Source organism: Eurosta solidaginis, chromosome 1 (genome assembly GCF_040869045.1).
Source record: "Eurosta solidaginis isolate ZX-2024a chromosome 1, ASM4086904v1, whole genome shotgun sequence".
NCBI lineage: Eukaryota > Metazoa > Arthropoda > Insecta > Diptera > Tephritidae > Eurosta > Eurosta solidaginis.
The window spans coordinates 186,470,661-186,494,095 of NC_090319.1; the positions used below are offsets into that span (position 1 = coordinate 186,470,661).

Sequence of the window (23,435 nt, forward strand, 5' to 3'; positions counted from 1 at the left end):
GCGTGAAACGCGCGCAACCGGACCAACGCACTCACAGGATTTATTTGACGTTATGGTTTTATCAGTAACATCGGGTACTTTGGTATTAACTTTCGATAGGAGTATAGTATTATCACGACTCTTAATCACAATGTCGTTATTTAATTCCGAGGACGATGAGTTGGGTGTCCGTCTGTAGTCTGACGAACATCCCTCCTTGGGTTTTCCGACGTGCATTTTGGGCAAGAAGGTTTGTAAGTGTACGCTGCACCACAGCCGCGTCTGCAAACAGTCGTGATATCGATGGCCAACTTCCTCAAAGTTCGAACATTGGCTTTTACTAGAATCTGTAGCTGCACCATCCACCCTAGCGTCATCAATATGATCTTCTACGCCGTTATCATCATTTTTGAGGTGATGCGAAACTTCGTATATCTGCCGACGCACTGGTTTTGCCGCGTTACTGCATTGTTAAGGTCTCGAAAGAATTTTTCATGCCTTCGAGCCTCTCTTCTCAAAGTAACGATATCGCGTATGTCCAGATGTAGCAATTCGTGTCGAAGGTCAGGCTTTATATTTCGCATAAGTGCCTCAACTAAATCCGAAACGTTCATAGGATACCTTACATGCTCATACTGCTATTTAAAAAGTCATCAAAAATGTCTTTAATCTCCGAGTCAGTTGAGAACTCTTTGAATTGGCGTCGCATGGCCTCACATAACTCAAGCCAATCGAGATTCTCGCTGTTTTGACGATACCGCCAAAACCATTGCAGAGCTTTTCCCTCGAACAAGGAATGCACATGCTGAGATAATAGAATAAAATTTGCATTCAAGTGAAGAGATGTAAGGGTATTTATACGATATAAAAATTGGTCGATGGATATGGCATCGTTGGAGCCACTGAACTTAATCTGCTAATTTCTTATCAGTTTCTATAGTTTTTCATTAGCCAGAGAAATCCGTGATGTTCCCAACGATTCTCCTCGGCTAGGCTTAGAAGGTCTATTTATAGGGCGTTCCTCGTACGGTTTATCGCGTGGCCATATTGGTGGCTCATCACGACGTTCATTGGTAGGTGATGGGATTCTATCTACGGGGATTACGCCTTTCTCGCGGTATAGCGCCTTCTGCATGAGTATCCGACTAAAGCATATTTGCAACACCACCAGAAGCTATGTTCAAATCCGAAAATTCGCATGTGGCTCAACATACTGGACAAGTGGAGTTATTCTCTAACCACGTACGGATAAAATTTGTGTGAAAACTATGCTTACACACATTTTCAACTTTATCACTGTCCGCTTGTAGGACTTCGCTGCAAATCAGATTGAATTGTTCATATTATCTAAATCTATCCTAGGGGAACCGCGCTCTGGATTATGAGTCACTGGCATTATCCACAAAAATTAGTTTAAAACAAGTAAGGAAGGCTAAGTTCGGGTGTAACCGAACATTACATACTCAGTTGAGAGCTGTGGAGACAAAGTAAGGGAAAATCACCATGTTGTAAAAAGAACCTAGGGTAACCCTGGAATGTGTTTGTATGACATGTGTATCAAATGGAAGGTATTAAAGAGTATTTTAAGAGGAAGTGGGCCATAGTTCTATAGATGGACGCCATTTAGGGATATCGCCATAAAGGTGGACCAGGCCTGACTCTAGAATTTGTTTGTAGGATATGGGTATCAAATGAAATGTGTTAATGATAATTTTAAAAGGGAGTGGGCCAAGTTCTATAGGTGGACGCCTTTTCGAGATATCGCCATAAAGGTGGACCAGGGGTGACTCTAGAATGCGTTTGCACAATATGGGTATCAAATGAAAGGTGTTAATGAGTATTTTGAAAGGGAGTGGGCCTTAGTTCTATAGGTGGACGCCTTTTCAAAATATCGCCATAAAGGTGGACCAGGGGTGACTCTAGAATTTGTTTGTACGATATGGGTATCAAATGAAAGGTGTTAATGAGTATTTTAAAAGGGCGTGGGCCTTAGTTCTATAGGTGGACGCCTTTTCGAAATATCGCCATAAAGGTGGATCAGGGGTGACTCTAGAATTTGTTTGTACGATATGGGTATCAAATGAAAGGTGTTAATGAGTATTTTAAAAGGGCGTGGGCCTTAGTTCTATAGGTGGATGCCTTTTCGAGATATCGCCATAAAGGTGGACCAGGGGTGACTCTAGAATTTGTTTTTACGATATGGGTATCAAATGAAAGGTGTTAATGAGTATTTTAAAAGGGCGTGTGCCTTAGTTCTATAGGTGGATGCCTTTTCGAGATATCGCCATAAACGTGGACCAGGGGTGACTCTAGAATTTGTTTGTACGATATGGATATCAAATGAAAGGTGTTAATGAGTATCTTAAAAGGACGTGGGCCTTAGTTCTATAGGTGGACGCCTTTTCGAAATATCGCCATAAAGGTGGACCAGGGGCGACTATAGAATTTGTTTGTACGATATGGGTATCAAATGAAAGGTGTTAATGAGTATCTTAAAAGGACGTGGGCCTTAGTTCTATAGGTGGACGCCTTTTCGAAATATCGCCATAAAGGTGGACCAGGGGCGACTATAGAATTTGTTTGTACGATATGGGTATCAAATGAAAGGTGTTAATGAGTATTTTAAAAAGGAGTGGGCCTTAGTTCTATGTGTGGACGCCTTTTCGAGATATCGCCATAAACGTGGACCAGGGGTGACTCTAGAATTTGTTTGTACTATATGGGTATCAAAGAAAGGTGTTAATGAGTATCTTAAAAGGACGTGGGCCTTAGTTCTATAGGTGGACGCCTTTTCGAAATATCGCCATAAAGGTGGACCAGGGGCGACTATAGAATTTGTTTGTACGATATGGGTATCAAATGAAAGGTGTTAATGAGTATTTTAAAAAGGAGTGGGCCTTAGTTCTATGTGTGGACGCCTTTTCGAGATATCGCCATAAAGGTGGGCCAGGGGTGACTCTAGAATTTTTTTGTACGATATAGGTATCAAATGAAAGGTGTTAATGAGTATTTTAAAAAGGAGTGGGCCTTAGTTCTATATGTGGACGCCTTTTCGAGATATCGCCATAAAGGTGGACCAGGGGTGACTCTAGAATGTGTTTGTACGATATGGGTATCAAATTAAAGGTTTTAATGAGGGTTTTAAATCGGGGTGACTCTAGAATTTGTTTGTACTATGTGGGTATCAAATGAAAGGTGTTAATGAGTATTTTGAAAGGGAGTGGGCCTTAGTTCTATAGGTGGATGCCTTTTCGAGATAGCGCCATAAACGTGGACCAGGGGTGACTCTAGAATGTGTTTGTACGATATGGGTATCAAATTAAAGGTATTAATGGGGGTTTTAAACGGGAGTGTCCCTTAGTTGTATATGTGAAGGCGTTTTCGCGATATCGACCAAAATGTGGACCAGGGTGATCCAGAACATCATCTGTCGGGTACCGCTAATTTATTTATATATGTAATACCACGAACAGTATTCCTTCCAAGATTCCAAGGGCTTTTGATTTCGCCCTGCAAAACTTTTTCATTTTCTTCTACTTAATATGGTAGGTGTCACACCCATTTTACCAAGTTTTTTTCTAAAGTTATATTTTGCGTCAATAGACCAATACAATTACCATGTTTCATCCCTCTTTTCGTATTTGGTATATAACTATGTCATTTTTTTCATTTTTCGTAATTTTCGATATCGAAAAAGTGGGCGTGGTCATAGTCGGATTTCGGCCATTTTTTACACCAATGCAAAGTGAGTTCAGATAAGTACGTGAACTGAGTTTAGTAAAGATATATCGATTTTTGCTCAAGTTATCGTGTTAACGGCCGAGCGGAAGGACAGACGGTCGACTGTGTATAAAAACTGGGCGTGGCTTCAACCGATTTCGCCCTTTTTCACAGAAAATAGTTATCGTTCTAGAATCTAAGCCTCTACCAAATTTCACAAGGATTGGTAAATTTTTGTTCGATTTATGGCATTAAAAGTATCCTAGACAAATTAAATGAAAAAGGGCGGAGCCACGCCCATTTTGAAATTTTCTTTTATTTTTGTATTTTGTTGCACCATATCATTACTAGGGTTGAATGTTGACATAATTTACTTATATACTGTAAAGATATTAACTTTTCTTTTAAAATTTGAATTAAAAAATTTTTTTTTTTAAAAAGTGGGCGTGGTCGTTCTCCGATTTTGCTAATTTTTATTAAGCAGACATACAGTATTAAGGGCAACGTTCCTGCCAAATTTCATCATGATATCTTCAACGACTGCCAAATTACAGCTTGCAAAACTTCTAAATTACCTTCTTTTAAAAGTGGGCGGTGCCACGCCCATTGTCCAAAATTTTACTAGTTTTCTATTCTGCGTCATAAGTTCAACTCACGTACCAAGTTTCATCGCTTAATCCATATTTGGTAATGAATTATCGCACTTTTTCGATTTTTCGAAATTTACGATAACGAAAAAGTGGGCGTGGTTATTGTCCGATATCGTTCATTTTAAATAGCGATCTGAGATGAGTGCCCAGGAACCTACATACCAAATTTCATCAAGATACCTCAAAATTTACTCAAGTTATCGTGTTAACGGACGGACGGACGGACATGCCTCAATCGAATTTTTTTTCGATACTGATGATTTAGATATATGGAAGTCTATATCTATCTCGATTCCTTTATACCTGTACAACCAACCGTTATCCAATCAAAGTTAATATACTCTGTGAGCTCTGCTAAACTGAGTATAAAAAAAAACCTAAGTATATGCACTCGAACGGCAAAACCAAATGTACAGAACTTCTCCAATTTCCGAATAAAAAAAATCAAAATAATAGAGTAGGTACAAAAAAAAATTTGTTTAATCAATTAATATTCAATATTTCAATTTTCCAAATATTGCTTGAAGGGTATGCTTTTGATATAAACCAAAAGCAAAAGTTACACTTCAGGCAAATCCAAAAAAAAAAAAATATGCATTGGGAAAGAAAAACGTAATAAGGTAAAATATATATGCTTTTAATCGTTTTAAAGGGAAGTTAGTTTAGTGGCAAGCAATCAAGATAACTCAATAAAAACTCGCTAAAAAAACCAAGCTTTTCTAACCAATCTTATGTAACGTTAAAGCGAAATAAAATTACTATACACTAAAAATTATAACAGACTGAAAAATTGGCGGTCAGATTCGGAAATAATCCAGAAATCTGCAACTCCTGCTTCTTTTAACCAATCCTTAGCTGTTAATGTTAAACAAAATACATTTATGCGAATACATGATAATTGGCTTAGAAATCTGTTGGAACTTACTCGATAAGTTATTATATAGACATACGTTTATATATGTACTTGCAAATGAACAACTTTGTATACTAATTTATTTGGGCCATAATAAGCATTGTTTTAATACGTTATAAAAAGTTCTGAATAAAATATTCGTCTTACACACTTTAAACCTACAGTTTATGGTCCCAGGAAAATATTAAAAATAAAAAGTAGTTTTTTTCTTTTGCTGCCGTTTAAATAAAAAAATGAGCTTCGCGAGCTTCAAGATAGAACCTCTTACGAAGGAAAATTTTGATATCTGGAAAATTCAGGTGGAGGCTCTACTCATCAAGAATGATATTTGGAAATATGTGGCCGGAACATGAGTGAACCCAAAATAACCTGCAGAGGATGTTACCGCATGGGAATCAATGGACGCTAAAGCACGATCGGATTTAATTCTTACGCTTTCACCACCAGAATTAAGGCAAATAAAGTATTGTACTACGTCGAGAGATATATGGATCAAGCTGCATGCTGTATATCAATCGAAAGGTCCAGCTAAAAAGGCCATGTTACTAAAGTATTTAATTTTGTCAAAGATGAAGAATGTTGATGATGTAAGAGATCATTTGCGTAACTTTTTCGAGATTGTCGATGGTCTGGAAGAAACGGACGTTAAAATTGTTGAAGATCTGCTCATTGTTTTGCTTCTGTATAGCATTCCAGATGAGTACGAAATGTTTAGGATTGCGATTGAAACACAAGAAAGGCTTCCAGAAATAGAAATATTGAAGATCAAATTACTAGAAGAGTACGAAGCAAGAAAGCGTACGGGAAAAGAAGCGGTCGCTGGTGCATTGTTTGTTAATAAGAACGGGTATAAGTTTCAAAACTCGGAAAAATCTCAAGAAGGAAGTTTCAAATATGCATGCCATGCATGTGGAAAACTCGGAGATAACGCAAAAGAATGCAGATTACGGACAAAGGGTAAGCGAAACCAAAGTCAAGGTATACAGAAATCAGAATCTACTAGAACGGCTGAAATGGCTAAGCAAGTTTACACGGTAGGAAATCAATGATGCTTAGATTCTGGCGCATCGTCTCACATGTGTGCGCAGAATTCTAAATTTTTAAAGCTTGAACTACCAAAATCAAACATTTTGAATTTAGCGAATAAAGAGTTAACAATTATTGCTGGTAACGGAGTCGTAAAATTGCAGACAGAAGAGGGTAGGCACCTGAAACTCGAGGACACGTTGTACGTTCCGGATCTTCGCTCAAATTTGTAATCAGTTGGAAAAATTACAGAGCACGGTTTTGAAGTCATCTTTACGAAAAAATAGGCAGTGGTGAAAAATACGGAGACAGATGACATTATGATGATTGCTCACAAGCACAAGGGTTTATATTTTATTAGCGAATCAAATGAAGAAAGCAGAACGGCACGGATGTCTACACAGTCATTGCTTGATTGGCACGAACGTTTCGGTAATTTGAATTTCAAGTATTTGAAAGAAATCATTCAGAGGAATAAAATCCGTGGTGTAAGTATTGGTAATAATGTAATGTTCCAAAATGTGAAATTTGTATTCAAGGAAAACACGTCCAAGCTCCATATCGTATATCATTATCTAAAAGTAAAGATATTCTAGAGCTTGTACATAGCGATGTTTGTGGACCTATGCGAATAAACTCTATTCGTCACATTTATTGACGATAAAACAAAATGGTCCGGGGTATACTTTATAAAGCATAAAAACGAAGTTGCAGATAAATTTAAGGAATATAAGAATTTAGTAGAGAAACAAACTGGGCAGAAAATCAAAACATTGAGATCAGATAACGGAACTGAATACACTTTACAGAAGCTAGAGAATTTTTTAAAAGAGGAAGGTATAAAACATCAATATTCAGTGGAGTAGAAAAAATATAACTCTAATTGAAATGGAGCGATGTATGTTGTTACAATCACGTTTGTCGGGTGGTTTCTGGGCAGAGGCAATTTTAACGGCAAATAACATCAGGAACAGATATGCCCATCGCGAAGCTTAGATGGACATATACCATACACATTATGGACTGGTCGCAGTCCTGTGGTAAGTTACTTTAAAAAGTTCGGTTCGATAGCCTACATGCTAGACTAGAGAGGGAATAAAGGCAAATTTGAAGCCAAATCTCGAAAATGCGTATTCATTGGTTATACCTTACAATCCAAAACTTATAGATTATGGTGTACTGATACTAAACAAATTTTTCTTAGTAGAGATGTAATATTTACAGAACATTTTCAGAAGCGAGATAACGAAATACAAGATTTCAAAGAAATACAATAAATAATGGCGGAAACGAAAACCAAGGAAATGTGGTACTAAATGAAAGCAACGATTCACAAAGCAAATCAATAAGTAATGAAGAAAATGAAATATAAGAAAAAATGGTATTTAGTCAAAGAAGCGAGTCAGAGCAAGAATTCCAAACCCCACAGACATCGAAGAAAGATCCTGGATGACCTAGGAAATTGTTAACAGGCAAGTGGGGTAGACCAAGGAAGTTATTTAACGTGGTTACAACAAACGAAGAAGCGGATTGGGTTGAGTTTAATTTTGCTGGTTTAACAGAAGACAATGAGCCGTTGACTGTAAAAGAAGCAATTGCTAGGAACGATGCATACGAATGTAAGGAAGCAATACGAAAAGAATTTGATGCACTGAAAAAGAACGAAACTTGGGAAATTATTGATCGACCTAAAGCAAAGAAGACTGTAAAATGTAAGTGGGTTTTACGTACAAAATTTAAAGCTGATGGGTCAATTGAACGAAGAAAAGCTCGATTAGTTGCAAAAGTTTTTGCCCAAAAACCAGGAACAGATTATAACGAAACGTTTTCCCCTGTAGCTAGAATAGGTTCGATTCGAATGTTAAAGGCACTGGAAGTGGCATTGCGACTACATGTATACCAATTTCATGTTGTTTGCTCATATTCGAGGAAGAAATAGTGATGGAATTACGAAATGAAACTAAAAGACCTGTCGTTGATTTTGACGAAGTAGCCATTGTGCTCTCGCTTATCGTATACATATATGGTCGCTTAGCAGGTGCTAAGCTCACGCCCACCCCGGGTTATAATATAGACATACGTTTTGAACAAATGCGTGGTGGCAACGGCGCGCACCCACGTATTTGTTATAGATTGATTAAGGCAAAAAAAAAAATAAAGAAAATAAGAACACCAAAAGGTTTCGTGTCAATAAAAAAGGAATTCACAATGTGTTTTTATTTAATGTATATAAATATAACAAATGTTAAGAAAGATTTTAACAAGTGTTGTGAAAATTAAAATATTAAATATATTTTTGGAAATTTACACTTTCGTGAACCTGGGATAACGTGTACCTTCGTTGGCTGCTGGATTCAAAGAGGACGAGCCTCTTTGCGACATGAGCCGATGAACCCACGATACAGCTCCTTCGTTGAGTATCCCGGCAACAAAGTTGCTCTACCCCGGGCTCACAGCGGTAAAAATCTAAGATACATACGTACTACCACTCACACATGCCTGTGTGTATTAGTGATCACAAGCATAAGTGGGTGGCAGTAAACGAAGGAAAATAACCAAAGAAAATTATGTTACGAGGGGGGAGATATATTTAGGCCCGTGGCCTAAATATACCGGCCCCTTGCTGTAAGCAACAAAGAAAAAAATGATAAAAATAATGCCACGTTATCGCACGTCCAGTAAGGCGCTGTAACGAAGTAAGGCAGTGCAGATGCGGACTGCAAGCACTGCACGCCAGATGGTTGACCTCACGTTTCGCTCTCCTGTGGAAAAAGAGAATAAGTTATTAAATATACGTACGTGGTGCATACGTGCGTGCATATTTACTTAAATGTATATAAGATGGCGCATGTGTGAGGTGTGAAAATCGGATATTTATTTTTGGCAGGCTCCCAAGACCGGTAGAATTTCGGATCCGCCAGCCGCATGAATTCAAAGGGCGCGGCAATCTTGGGGTCCATATTGGACGGTGGACTCAAGCGGTAATGGCTTTCGACGACAGCTGCTTGGGCTGTTATGCGCGTCGACGCCCCAAATTTGCCGCGCAATATGACGGTGCATTGTCCATGTCCTTGGCTCTCCAATCGTAAGCCGCGTACCAGCTCTGCATCGACGATGGTGCTGGCGGCGCGGGGATCAATAATGGCACGAACCAGATGTAAATGCCCACGCGATTCGACGTGTACGATAGCCGTCGGCGCAATGGGCACGAAAGGCCGCATGATGGGTGCTGGAGTGGCTTGGAGAGCCGGCCGGTTCGGAAGCCTTCTGGTGTACCACGCGATAGTGCCTTTGTATCTAGGGCGTCAGAAGTGTATGGCGTTGATTTTTTTCGCCGTTGCTGCCTTGCGAGTTTGGACGATTTATTTTGTTGTTTTCGAGCTTTTTTTACTTCCTCCGCCTTCCGTTCGTGCTGCAACAGCGGTCGGAAACTGCGAATCCCATTCCTGCTCGTTGACGGTCTCATTTCAGCTTTCGCATGCTATTTTTCCGCTCTTGCTCTTTCTTCTTCCATCTCTTCTTCTTCCACCTGCTGAGCCCAGGATTTAGCCGGGCCCGAGAGGTTGATTGACAACGCGTCGTCGGACGTGTTGTCTTCGCCGTTTGTGGTCGTCTCGTCGCATACCGGTCGACGCTCATCTAAATGAAGCGTGGTGTAGTGCTTCTCTTGACACCTCTTGCAGCGATACTTGCTGTTACATTTGTCCACGCGGTGAAAGCGCAACAGACATTTTGGACAGTACTTATGCAGAAGTACTGCCCGCAACCTCTCTTCTGGGGATTTTTTTCGGTATTGGGTACAGATTCTAAGGCTATGATCCCTGCCGCAGAGCTGGCAAGCAACGTCGAAACGCTTTGCGCCTCCCTCTGACTTAGCCATTAAGGTTTGGTAACGGGTCATGATCTGAAAGAATATTGGTATCATTGATGATGCCCAAATTGAGGTTGGCGGAATGTTGTTTTTTGGTGGCGTAAACAAAAAAAAAAAAAATTATATCTAATATGTATTTTCGCAAAGAAAAAAATCTTACTGAAATAAAAAAATTAAAGGCCATAAGTAAATACTTATGTGCACGAAGAAATGGACAAAAACCGGATATAGTAATCATCCATGCGATGTGGCTGGTGCTTTAGCATATTTAATTTATGTCGGTAGATGTCGCCGAAGTAGTCTTAAAGTTTATTTTACAAGTGACCTGCCACCACACGGAACGGTTCGAAACCTGGCTGAAAAGATGTTACAGAGTTGCACTTCCACCATTCAATATTACTTTCGACGTGTATTTTCGATAATGTTTAGATTCGTGGAATTAAGTATTTTAAATCTCAACCGAATGAATGATTGATTGAGATATGTAATACGCGGCATGTGTGGCGTGTAGCAGCGTATAAGGCATAATGTTGGTAACGCAGTGCATTGACAGTCAGAAGTTAAGTGTAGAGATTTTGACTAGCAGATGTCGCTTTTCCATTTCCTGAATGAAAAAAATGTCATTCATTTAACACACGGCGGTGAGTATTGCAGCTAATAAATTGTACTCTTTTTTATTAATTAATTTTTCTTTTCCTTTTCAGGAAATAAAGGATATTTGGACAGCGGTGCTATGGCAAATAATTGTACGTACTAAAAGTCAGCGATACTCTTATAGAGTGTACCCATATCGAAATATCGGAACGTTTTAATCTGCCAAACTTAAGCATTTCTCATCTAATTTGTCGAATAATTGATTTCTTGCAAGGCATGAAGGATGAAGTAATCAAATGGCCAAAACCGATGGAAAAGCAAAAGAGTGGTAGTCTGCGAATGAATCGAACGGTAATAAATTAATAATAATAAAAAATTGTTGTATTTAGCGAACGTGACCCAGCTAATGTCGACTGGGCCAGTGCTGGTGCCGAATATGTTGGTGAATCTACTCGCGGTTTCACTACTATCGAAAATGTGTCTGCACATTTGAAGGGCCAGTGCCAAGAAGGTTTTCATTTCAGCACCATCTGCCGATGCGCCAATGTTCGTTTGTGGTGTCAATTTGGATGCTTACAAACCCTACATGAAGATCGTTTCCAGCGCATCTTGCACCACAAATTGTTTGGCGCGATTGGCCAAAGTTATCAGTGATAATTTCGAAATGTGTAAAGGTTTAATGACCACGGTACATGCTACAACTGCCACTCAAAAGACCGTTGATGGTCCCTCCGGTAAACTGTGGCGTGATGGACGTGGGGCTGCACAGAACATCATTCATGCTGCCATCGGTGCCGCCAAGGCCGTTGGTAACGTTATCCCTGAATTGAATGGAAAACTCACTGGTATGGCTTTCCGCGTACCCACACCTTGCCCCACACTTGGACGCCAGGTTGTCGATTTGACTGTGCGTCTTGGTAAGCCAGCATCATATGAAGATATCAAGGCCGAAGTAAAGGCAGCTGCTGAGGGTCCATTGAAGGGAATCTTAGATTAGGAAGTAAATTTGTTTCTCCAAGCAGTGGGTTGTATTGATGTATCGCATATTGGTATTTTTATATATTATATACATTTACCTCCACATAGCTGTGGTCATTATGTCAACCCAAAAGGAAACGTAGTACTTTGCATGCAAGCGGTGTGTGATGAACGAAATCGATTTACAGACGTTTTCGTTGAACATCCCGGATCCACACATCCCAATCAAATACTTTACAATTCTCCAATTTATGAAAGTATTTCTACGTTGTATGAAGAATATTATTTGCTTGGATCTGCATGTTATCCTTGCAGTGATTGGATTATAACTCCCTTTAAGTGCGATGAGGAAGTAAAGGGTTATGAAAAATATTTCAATTTACAGCATATGCGAGCACACGATATAATCAGCTGTTCCTTTTGCATGCTTAAGCAGCGGTTCCAAAAATTATATATTGCAAATTAAGGTCTTTCGAGAAATTAGGAAATTTTGTTGAGGCTTGCTGCATACTACATAAAATAATCTCCTCGATATAACAATGATAATCTCATCGATATAACAAATGTCATTGATGATAACGTCGAGAGTATTGAGCCCGATATAAATGATCATACACGTATGTTAATATGTGAAGAAATATGCAAGAAAATATCAAATATTGAAGTCGCTTAATGTTCAAGGTTTGTTTTAATTGTTAACCAAGAGCTGATCGTGCGAGTAATATAGTTGATGTGAGATTGTTTATTTTATTCTAGTTGTGTAAACAAAATGCTTAGTTTCATAAACATTTGTTATAGTCCACCGGAATTCGTACAATTTGTTTTCCATTGAGTATAGTCTAGTACAGATAAAATAAAAAACATTCCAATGGCTCATCAATGCTTATGCACGCAAAAAAAACACCTTTAGACAATTTTTAGCTGAAGGGTTGGTGACGGCTATGGTATTTTCATGCACGCACTATGTGTGACATGAGTTGTGAAGAGGCATTCCCATCTATAGAATCCTATCAGCCCCTAAAAATAGGGCCGTGTGTACTAGAATGCTCTCCGTCATGGCTATCGAACAGTCGTGCGGTCGCTAAGAGTTACTTTCATAGAAACAAATTAAACCATACAGCCGCACACCAACTTCCACGTGCATGTGCACTAAGTAGTGAATCTCTGTGATATCTGCGATAAAAATTAGTTGCACATACAAAGGCGCCTGCGGTAGACACTGCTACAGCGGCATCGATTGCAGCCTCTACGTCAACTACATAACATACATACAGTATACTTCTTGACTACGCGAGCCCTACGTGTTTAGTTTTGCTGGCTTCTATCTGCAGATAAACGTTTTATGAGAAATGGCCACGAAAAACCGTGAAGTGCCGTATCGAGTCGAACAAAAGGCAAAGGTTCTTTATAAATCAAGCAACCCAATGGACGGGGACGATAGCAACAAGATGGACTCGTTTCAATAGCAGGCTTTAGAAATAGGTGAACCTGGGCCAGATTTTAATCCGACCGCGCCACCAAACGATGGTGAAGAATAACTCACGCATATGCTGTATGAACGCAAACAATGTCCGGCTATGATGGTGAAGGATCCAAGCGAGGTTGTGAAAAATAGAACAGCCGAAACCCTACCCTTTCTAACTTTGCCGGATGATCCGTTTATGCAGCCTGGCCGACATAAATTTATGATGGGTTACATTGGCATCCTAACGTGATAATTGCAAGTCATATACTAGAGTAGAATATATACAACTCTGATAGTATACTATTATTATTATTATTATTATTTTTTTTATTATTTAGGTTGTACAACTGAAGGAGAACCCGAATATGCCTAATGAAATGGAATATACTTGTCATTTGGTATTCGTTGCAGGTCATATAGAAGATCGTATGAAAGAGTTATTAGCATTTACCAGCTCATCGCTTTTCGTTTGTGTCATGAATCGGATAAGGAGACTTTAAAGGATTAGTTGGTGAGTTCGAACTTTAAATTGAAGTTGTTTATAGTTACGAGATATTTGTAAGTGACCTTTTCCGACTTTTTGAGGCTTAATATTACATATATGCTAAAATACTTCCTAATTTGTACAATTTAAATTGTTTTTGACTAGTGTACAGTTTTGAGAGAAGTTCAACGGTTTATATAGCAGTCTGTTTGAAGAATGTGTCCATAAATACGTTTTGAATATTAACTTGAAAGATATATAAGTAACTTTTGACTGAAGTTACAGAAAAGTATCACCTGGGTGCCTATTTATGTGTTAACTGGGAGTTTATTTTATATTTTTCTTACATATAATCGATGAGAAAATGATATTTGTAATTTGCGCCCGCGGCTACTTCGATTGCGGGTTTGTAGGGATTTGATATTTGGGGGGTGTAATTGCTGATTTAAATTGTATTCTGGGGCAGATAGTTTATCTGCGTTAGGGTGTGTTGGCCTCGTTCGGGGTGGACGAGAGCTGGGTTATTTGTGTGTTGGGCCTCCTTCAGGGTGAACGAGGGCTGGGTTATTTGGGTGTTAGCCTCGTTCGGGGTGAACGAGAGCTGGATTATTTGGTTATTAGGGTGAAAGAGGGCTGGGTTATTTGGGATCGAGGAATGTGGGCTATTATAGTTCATTTTCCTCGTCCTTGGGCGGAAGTAGTACCAGTTTTGCGATTGGTCTGGTAATTTGTCCTTTAATTGACGTCAACAACACGTACACGGTTATCGGAACCTGGGTGTGTGTTGACGATTCTCCCCATTTTCCACTCGTTCGGTTGTAGGTTATCCTCCTTTACGACGACTAGGTCCCCGGGTTTTAAGTTGGGCTGTGGATGTTTCCACTTATACCGTTTCTGGATCTGGGTGAGATATTCCGGTTTCCATCTTTTGCAAAATGTCTGATGGAGGGATTTCATCTTCTGCCATCGGTTGACAATTGAGGCAGAGTTTTCACTACAATCAAGTTCAGGTGGAGCAAAAAGATGCCCACCTAGGAGAAAGTGGCCTGGAGTAAGCGGCTCCAGGTCGAAAGGGTCGTTGGATGAGGGACTGAGGGGCCTAGAGTTGAGGCAGGCCTCAATTCGACATAAGAGGGTAGTAAGCTCCTCAAAGGTATAGTTATGATCGGACGCGATCTTTTTCAAATGGGTCTTAAAACTTGTTACCCCCGCTTCCCACAAACCCCCCATATGAGGAGCGCTTGGCGGTACAAAATGCCATTCTATAACGTGATGTCTATATTTATTCAATGTTCCGTCCCTTACTTCACGCAGAAATGCTTTAAACTCGGTTCGTAAAGATCGCGAAGCTCCGACAAAGTTAGTACCATTGTCGGAGTAAACGTTTTTCGGACAGCCTCGTCTGGATACAAATATGGCGAAGGCAGCTAGGAAGGAGTCGGTACTTAGGTCGTTTGTCGCTTCTAGATGGATGGCTTTCGTCGAAAAGCAGACAAACAAACAAACATATCCTTTTGAGATTCGGCATCCCCTCCCGCGGTAGGATTTTATATCGAATGGTCCCGCGAAATTTACCCCAGTGTTGGCGAAGGCCCTAGTAAAGGTGGTGCACTCCTTCGGAAGGATCCCCATAAGTTGCGTTTGTGTCCACTTACTGTGAATATTACAGACCTTACAGTTGTGGATAACAGAACTCATCATGATTTTAACGCGTGGGATCCAGTACAGAGTGCGGATATGACGTAGCATCAGCTGGTTCCTTCCATTCAGGGTGGTCTTATGAGAGGATTGAACTATAAGTCTGGATAACCTGCAAGTGTAAGGAACAATAATGGGATGAATTTCGTTATGGGACATGTCTTTGGATGCCCCATTTCGCCCCCCCCCCCCAGTTCGAATGATGCCTTCTTCATCTATATATGGGTCCAGGGATAAAATCTCACTCTTAACGTTTATTGGCTTTCCTGACTTAAAATTTGCGTACTCTTCTTGATAATGTTGCCTTTGGCATATTGTTATCAATATTTGTGTTGTTTTTTCTATTTCTGGAAAAGCCGAAAAATATAGGATATAACCCGCAAAGCCCTTGGTAGATCGGAAAACCTATCCAGAATATCAAAGTTATTTTCGAAAGATGTTGCATGAACTTTCACTCTCTTTTCTTCGATATTTGTGTTATAATGCTCTTCTTGTGTTGGCCAATTTTCGTTGTCTTCTTGTAACCAAGAAGGCCCCTACCACCACAAAGAATTGTCGATTAGATCCGAAGCGAGGAGGCCTCTGCTCGTCAAATCTGCAGGATTTGACGCGGAGTCTAAATGCCGCCATACTTTGTCTCCAACTTTGTCGAGGATTTTCGTTATTCGATGTGCCACAAACGTTGACCACGTTCATGGTGGCTTTCGGATCCATGCCAGTACTATACTCGAATCTGTCCAAAGGGTTACTTTAATATTGGAAAGGTGCATATTTTCTATGGCCGACTCTATGATTTCTGCCAGTAGGATTGCGCCGCAGAGTTCCAGTCGTGGTAATGATATAGTTTTGACCGGGGCTACTCTTGTCTTTGCAATTAACAGATTGGTGAATACTCGATCCTTTGTCTGAACCCTCAGGAAAACAGTGGCTGCATATGCTTTTTCCGAAGCATCGCTGAATCCATGTATTTCGACGCTATCCTTTGGGGTAAAATGAACCCATCGCGGCATGCGGATATCGTTGGTTTTTCCGTATTCTTGCATAAATGCGGTCCAACGATCTAGAGTAGTTTGTGATACATCTTCGTCCCAACCCGTGCCTTCCAACCAAATATTTTGCATTATAATCTTGGCTACAATTACCACTCCACGTCATCAGCCAGTTGGTGTAGTGTTCGAATCGCAAGGTAGGGAGCGCAATTCACTCCGAATGTTACTGTTTTCAGTTCATAAAGGTTGATTGGATCCTTGGGGCAGTTGCGAAACACGATTCGCTGGAATTTGATTTGATTTTCATTAACCCATATTTGGCGGTACATTTTTTTCTAGGTCGCTGTTAAATACGTTTTTGAACAGCCGCCAACGTAGTATAAAGATTGTCAGGTCGGATTGAAAAATCGGACCTGGATATAAGGCATCATTTAGAATTTTGCCATTAGTGGTAGGACAAGATGCATTAAATACGACTCTGACTTTTGTCGTTGTACTTCCCTCCTTTATGACAGCATGGTGAGGTAGGAAGTAACAATCATTTGAGTCTGGCGAAATATTGCCTATTCCTTTCATGTGCCCTAAGATTTCATATTCTGATACAACTCAATTGTATTCCGTTTGAAGGACTGGGTTTTTCGCAAGTCGTGTCTCGTTGCGATAGAATTGAGAACACGCACTTCTTAATGAGGGGCTTAAGACTACGTATTTGCCATCGTTGTTCCGAACTGTTGTGGATTTGTATAGCTCCTCGCAGTCAGTGTCATCGTTATTGATGCTCCTCTTCTTTGGAATTTCCTCTATCTCCCAGAAAGCCGCCAGTTGTTTGTCTAAAGTGACATCGTTTGAAATATGAAACTAGGGTTTTATTTGTATCAACCGCATCTGTCCGGCCTGTCAAAATCCAGCCGAACACCGTTTCTTGTGCTATTAATATGTTCAGCAGATCTTTTCTAATGCCGCCTAATATAATTTGGGGTATATGTCTCCGCCCAGAATTAGATCGACTGGCTCATTGACAAAGAATCTTTTGTCAGCCAGTACTAAGTCAGGGAATGCTTGCCTAGTCATTGCGTTTATTTGGCAAGTTGGAAGATTCCCTGTTAATTGTGGTAAAACCAGCATGATCGTATTGATCTCTCTTTGTTACCGAATGGCCAGCAGAAAGGCAGTTTATACATCCACGGCTGCTCTTAATTTGTTCAAACCGTTAATTGGGTGTTAAACGTAAGAACTTTTCACACTTTGAAATTCGATGTGCAGAACTTTTGCACATCTTACATGTAGGTTTGGCTACACTTGCCTGATAGGACCCTAATTTTTTAGCAGATGTATCTGTTGTCGAACGAGATACTTGTGGCTTTGAGGGTTTGGAAACTGTATCCCCTCTCAGATCAGTCACGGTTTCTAAGGTTAGGAAACGATTGGATAAGAATCTATCCATATCAGCCCATTTTGAAATTTCTGTTTTGTATTCAATTGTTTGTTCCCAGAGTGCCAATGTGGTTTCTGGCAGTTTTGTGGAACATAGATATGTCACAATTGCATCCCAGTTTGATATGTCTATATGATGACATTGGAACCGCGATGCAATTATTTATTTCACGTTGCAGTTTCTTTATAGTGCTACCGCATTCACTCTCAACTGCTTTACGTTATACGTTTATTTTCGTATCTGTCACAAAGATTTTTCCACGCTGTTTCCAAACCGTCTTTCGTTAAAGGACATCGCCCAACTATCTCTTTGGCCTCACCTTGAGTCTTTTGGTTTAAATAATACAATTTTTCTACTGCTTCGAGGTTTTTGTTACGAATATATATAGCAGTGAACATGTCTCTAAACGAAGGCCAAGAAAGGTAATCTCCTTTGAAAACGTTCGTATCACATAGTGGCAGGCGCACGCGATATTCCCTATCTCCTGAGCTTTCTTCTTTCTTTTCAGCTTTCTTAAGTTTTTCCGAAAGTTCAGCCATCGCTGCCTGGCTTTTGAGAAAGCTGAAGTATGTAACTTTGTGCTTCTTTTTAATGGCCGACTGCTCTTTTTCCTCGAGTTGTGAGGAGCTCAAGAGTTATTCATATGTCTGCTTCGCCTTCTCCCATAGCGATTTCAACTCCTCCTTTTGGACTAGAAGGGTGTGTTTTGTATGGTCTGAAGGTGACATGTCATTATAGTCATTTTCAAACTCAGTCACTGCCTCTGCTTGGCGTATATAGGTATCCATTATATTAAATGAAGATCTATTGAAATATTAATTAATTAATTGCCTTTGCAGAGAATATTGAGTGAAAATGAACTAGAATGAACGAGAGAGAGATTTCTCGGTGAAGTGGCCTCGAAGCTTGCGAGAAAGCTAGCAGTTTAAAGGAATGTCCGATTGCGTGGTGGCAACGGCGCGCACCCACGTAATTGTTAAAAGAAAGTGCTAATGCAGCTGTGTTAACGAATTGTGTAAGCCAATAAGTAATGGCTAGTGAAAAGTGGTGTTAGTGAAAATAAAAACGAATCACTCGTTATGGACTTTAAATAGCCTAATAAAGGACTGTATTCAGATTTTATCTTGTACATTGATCTTTTATATCTCACAAAAAAGAGATCAGTCTAAACTGATATGTGTATTGCCAAAAGTGGAAATAATACATTCTTCAATTTTTTGTTGTAAAAAATGTATGAGAAATAAGCTTATTGGCCACCCAAACAACAACAACAATATGTGCAGTTTGAAAATAAGTGCATTTTGCACTGAAACAACAAAATAAATTGCAGTCGTACTGCAGGTGTAAATAGGCGCAAGTGATTTTTGTGTGGAAAAAATTTAGCTAAATTGACTTGTGCTCGTTAATTAAAATTACATATTTTGCTTCAATACGCTTAACAAATCAAAAATTAATAATTAGAAAAATTTTTTGACAATGAAAATTCTGCAAAAGTGAAAGTTGAAAATTGGCGCTAAGCGGTGTTGAGGTTATGTTAACCTTTTAGAGCAGTGTTGTGCTACCTTGAGCTGTGTCCGGAAAATCTTACCGCTGGTGGGGGATTGTTCCGGATAGTCACAAGGCGTGACGCACAAACTTTAAATAACTGCGTTAAGCGCTTTTTCCTATTTTTGCACAAAATAAGACTTCTCACTTCAGAAAAAAAAATCACTTGCACGATTTAATTTAAAGAAACACTACAACAATTTATAATTTTTTTTTGAGGTTTTTATTAAAAAAACACTACCTAGCACGGAATAAACCACGTACCTTTAATTAATTCGTTGATCCAGAGTAATAGAATCAGATTTTTTTTGTGGATGTCGGTGTTGTTGATGTTGGTGTTGCCAAAAGGTTGTTGTGTGCAAACGTTGACGATTATATTATCACGATGGTAAAGGATGTTTAATATTATCTTTCGTGTAATATCGGTCTGTATTGCGTTGAACAAATACATGTTTGGTGTATCTGCTTCCTTGATTTTCACGAAATTTTGAATGGTGCTTCTGATTAATTGCGTGCGGCTCGAAGGACCATGAACAAATGCGTGGTGGCAACGGCGCGCACCCACGTATTTGTTATAGATTGATTAAGGCGAAAAAAGGAAGAAAATAAGAATACCTAAAAGTTTCGTGTTAATAAAAAATTAATTCACAGTGTGTTTTTATTTGATGTATATAAATACAACAAATGTTAAGAAAGATTTTAACAAGTATTGTGAAAATTAAAATATTAAATATATTTTTGGAAATTTACACTTACGTGAACGTGGGATAACGTGTACCTTCGCTGGCTGCTGGATACGATACAGCTCCTTCGTTGGGTTTCCCGGCAACAAAGTTGCTGTACCGCGGGCTCACAGCGGTAAAAATCTAAGATACATACGTACTACCACTCATACATGCCTGTGTGTATTAGTGATCACAAGCATATGTGGGTGGCAGTAAACGAAGGAAAATAAATAAAGAAAATTAGGTTACGAGGGGGGGGGGGGGGAGGGGAGGGGGAGATATATTTAGGCCTGTGGCCTAAAAACGTTTATATATGTACTTGCAAATGAACAATTTTGTATACTAATTTATTTGGGTCATAATAAGCATTGTTTCAATACGTTATAAAAAATTCTGAATAAAATATTCGTCTTACACACTTTAAACCTACAAAATCAAACCTCTCACGATGGTTTGGGCTTTCGAACTATTTGGGCCCCTCGGTCTATTTCTGACCATTCGGTCGATTTCCGGCCCACGTTGGGCGCCATTTTATTTTCTGTAACGAACTTCTCCTCACAATGCTGCTTACACAGAGAAACCTACGAAGGTGCGTTCGGACTGAAGCGAGGTGGCATACCTAGCTCTGCTTCATCTTAGCTCAGGGAAAATGGGGTTGGTTTGCTTTATCCTCGCGCAACGAAGTTGTACAAAAATAAATTGAAATGTACGCCGTATACAAAACTATAGAAAAATTTTACGTGAAACTAATCCAGCGAAACTAAATCTGGCAGCAAAAAAAATCTATGCAATCATATGATTATCCCTTCCCGATATCTTAAACTAAAACTGGGGAATGAATATGGGTTCGAAGCATTTAACCCGAAAAACAAAGTCGAGGGGAGAAAAAGATGGAATATTCCCCCATGTCTGCACACTCCCAACCTGTTAACCTAAGAACTATATTTGGAATAGGTTAACTCGAAGCATACTTACGTCATGTCAGCTGCTATATTCCTACATTTCGTCAAAAAAAAAAAAAAAATTAAACCTTCATTTCGATATATAAGATTTTCACATTTTATTCAAAGGAAATTTATACTAGTATTATGGTCCTATGCCTACTGTAGGATTTGTTTATAATTTTAACTATATAATATTATTACATCTATCTGTAATTTTGTGAATTCAATATCTATACACCTTATATAATTTTTAAGTTTGAATTTTACCATTTAAGAAAAATATGAATTTAATGGATAATTGTATTAAATGTTTCTATATTAAAAATAAAAGTCATTTCATTAATTAGATTTTTGGATCGACAAAAACTCCGTTAATTAATTCCAATTTCAGATATACACCTACATCCAACAACTCGATATTTTAAATCTTAATTTTACAATTCTTATTTACACATGTTCTAAAATATTCGCAATTTTTCTATTAGGTAAATCCAATAACCTCAGAGGAAGAAAACAAAAACCTTATTGAAAGTATGATTCCTCGTCTCATTCCTGTCATTAATCACACGACTTTATATATTTATAAGTTATAGAAAATTAATTGCTTTGAATTTATTCCGTACCAAACGGAAGCGGAAATTGATTCCTACCTGAATGTAGGTCGATCCAACTTATTATATAGGAACATCAGATGGTTCGATCGAACTACATAACTAGGTTATGTATAGTATTCAACTGTAACATTTTTACTTACATTTCTGTTACTCCATCGATGTGACATTGGGCCCGACGACGAAGACGTTGTAAGAGCTGCTTTCACACCTGTGGCAAAAGAATGATGTTTATCTATGCGGTTGTAAACGCACCATAGCTGATTGATAATCTTTAACACATTAATTACGGTCTTAGCATTTTTGCTACGTGATTATCACAAAAAAAGAAGATACAAGGCAGAAAGCCCAGGATTAAATTATGAAATATTGTGAATATTTCTTTTACATTTTTTTTCACTAAAATCCTGATGCATGATCAATAATTATTTTTATCATTTATAACTATTACTCACTTATATGATCAAAAAAACTTTGTATGAAATTACAAATATATGCAAATATTTATTTTTTTTTTTTCAACTCTAAATTTTTAGTATAAAATTTGCAACAATATAAATATACGCTAAAAAGGACTGCAGCATCTTCAGCACAATTTTCAGGTATAATTCGACAAATTAGGGACGTTGATTGACCTGCTACTCCGGTACTAGGGACTTGAAAAACTCCACATGTTACTTCATTTTTGAAATTTATAGTGGCGTATCTATGTATTTAAGTTAGATTATCATTTTATGATGGCTTTCATTTATAGCCTTAAACACATTTTTGGCAAGTCGGTTCTTTACGACTTTTCCAACGATTCCATTGTAATTTTTATGATTTGGAAGTTTCGGCACATTTGGCGATTTCATATATTTAGCTTCAGAGAGCTTTGTTCTATTTATATATTTTTCACCGATTTTGGTATTATTAACACTTTAAAGTTTTGGGGCACAGTAGGTGATATTATTTCGTTTGCTAATAGCAACTTTACTTTATCGAACATTTAGTAGCAATATCACCGACCCGTTTCGAGCGATTTTAAAATGAGCTGGGAAAACGACATTTGCCTTTTTTTGCCGACACCAGACTGACTTTTTCTGCTCCAATCAACCTCAAGCTGAGCTTCAAAGTCTCGCTAACCTTGAACTAATGTTGAAATAGGACAAGCGGTATTTACTGCTATTGTTCCAGCCAGGCCCGACAACAGGGAAGGGGGAATGGGGGGTTCCCCCGGGCCAGGGGTTTCTCAGGGGGCCCGCGATTTAGAGGTACTAAGACATTTTTTTAATTCAGGAGGGTCTTTATTTGATCAATGTTAAAATTTTAAGCCGAATTTCAAAAGCAACCAATATTGATACTGATTTTTGCCTGGGCCTTCGAACAGTGAGGAGACAATAAAAACATCAAACAAAAAAGTATGTTTACATGAATCGGAAATCGTAAAGTTTTCGCGGTGACACCGATGAAGATTCATCTTCAAAAAGTCTTCCAACAATACCACCAACTCTGTATCAAAGTCAAGATTACTTAAACGATTTCGATATCGGCACCGTGAATAATGAAATAGGCCTAGCTTTCAAAGGCGAAAGTATATATCTTGGTGAAAGAAAGATGGACATTTTTTGGGAATCTAAGATGTCATAAGCCATTATGATCCGATACTTAGAGATCATTTGGAGAAAGTTAGGGTTTCACAACAGCAGCACAAACGTTTACAAGTTCACTATCTTTCCCCAGACATTCAGAACGAGTTTATAGAAATTTGTGCAAAACACGCGGGGGAAAATATATTAGATCAACGCAAGAAGGCCAAGAATTTTGCT

At 38.8% G+C, this 23,435-nt stretch overlaps 1 protein-coding gene and 1 pseudogene across 1 annotated transcript in view; one reads left to right on the plus strand and one right to left on the minus strand.

The window, feature by feature from the left end:
* The window catches only part of LOC137240176 (protein SPT2 homolog), a 238,723-nt gene extending 216,049 nt beyond the window's left edge, over positions 1–22,674 (minus strand). Inside the window, exons 1-2 of the mRNA XM_067766115.1 lie at positions 22,636–22,674; positions 21,771–21,838 (exon numbers count right to left, since the gene is read on the minus strand). Of these exons, the coding sequence (XP_067622216.1) occupies positions 21,771–21,797 (27 nt within the window). The 5' untranslated portion in view covers positions 21,798–21,838; positions 22,636–22,674. The remainder of the gene's footprint in view (positions 1–21,770; positions 21,839–22,635) is intronic.
* On the plus strand, positions 9,450–13,696 carry LOC137238729 (glyceraldehyde-3-phosphate dehydrogenase 2-like; annotated as a pseudogene).
* Positions 22,675–23,435: the final 761 nt, after the last annotated feature.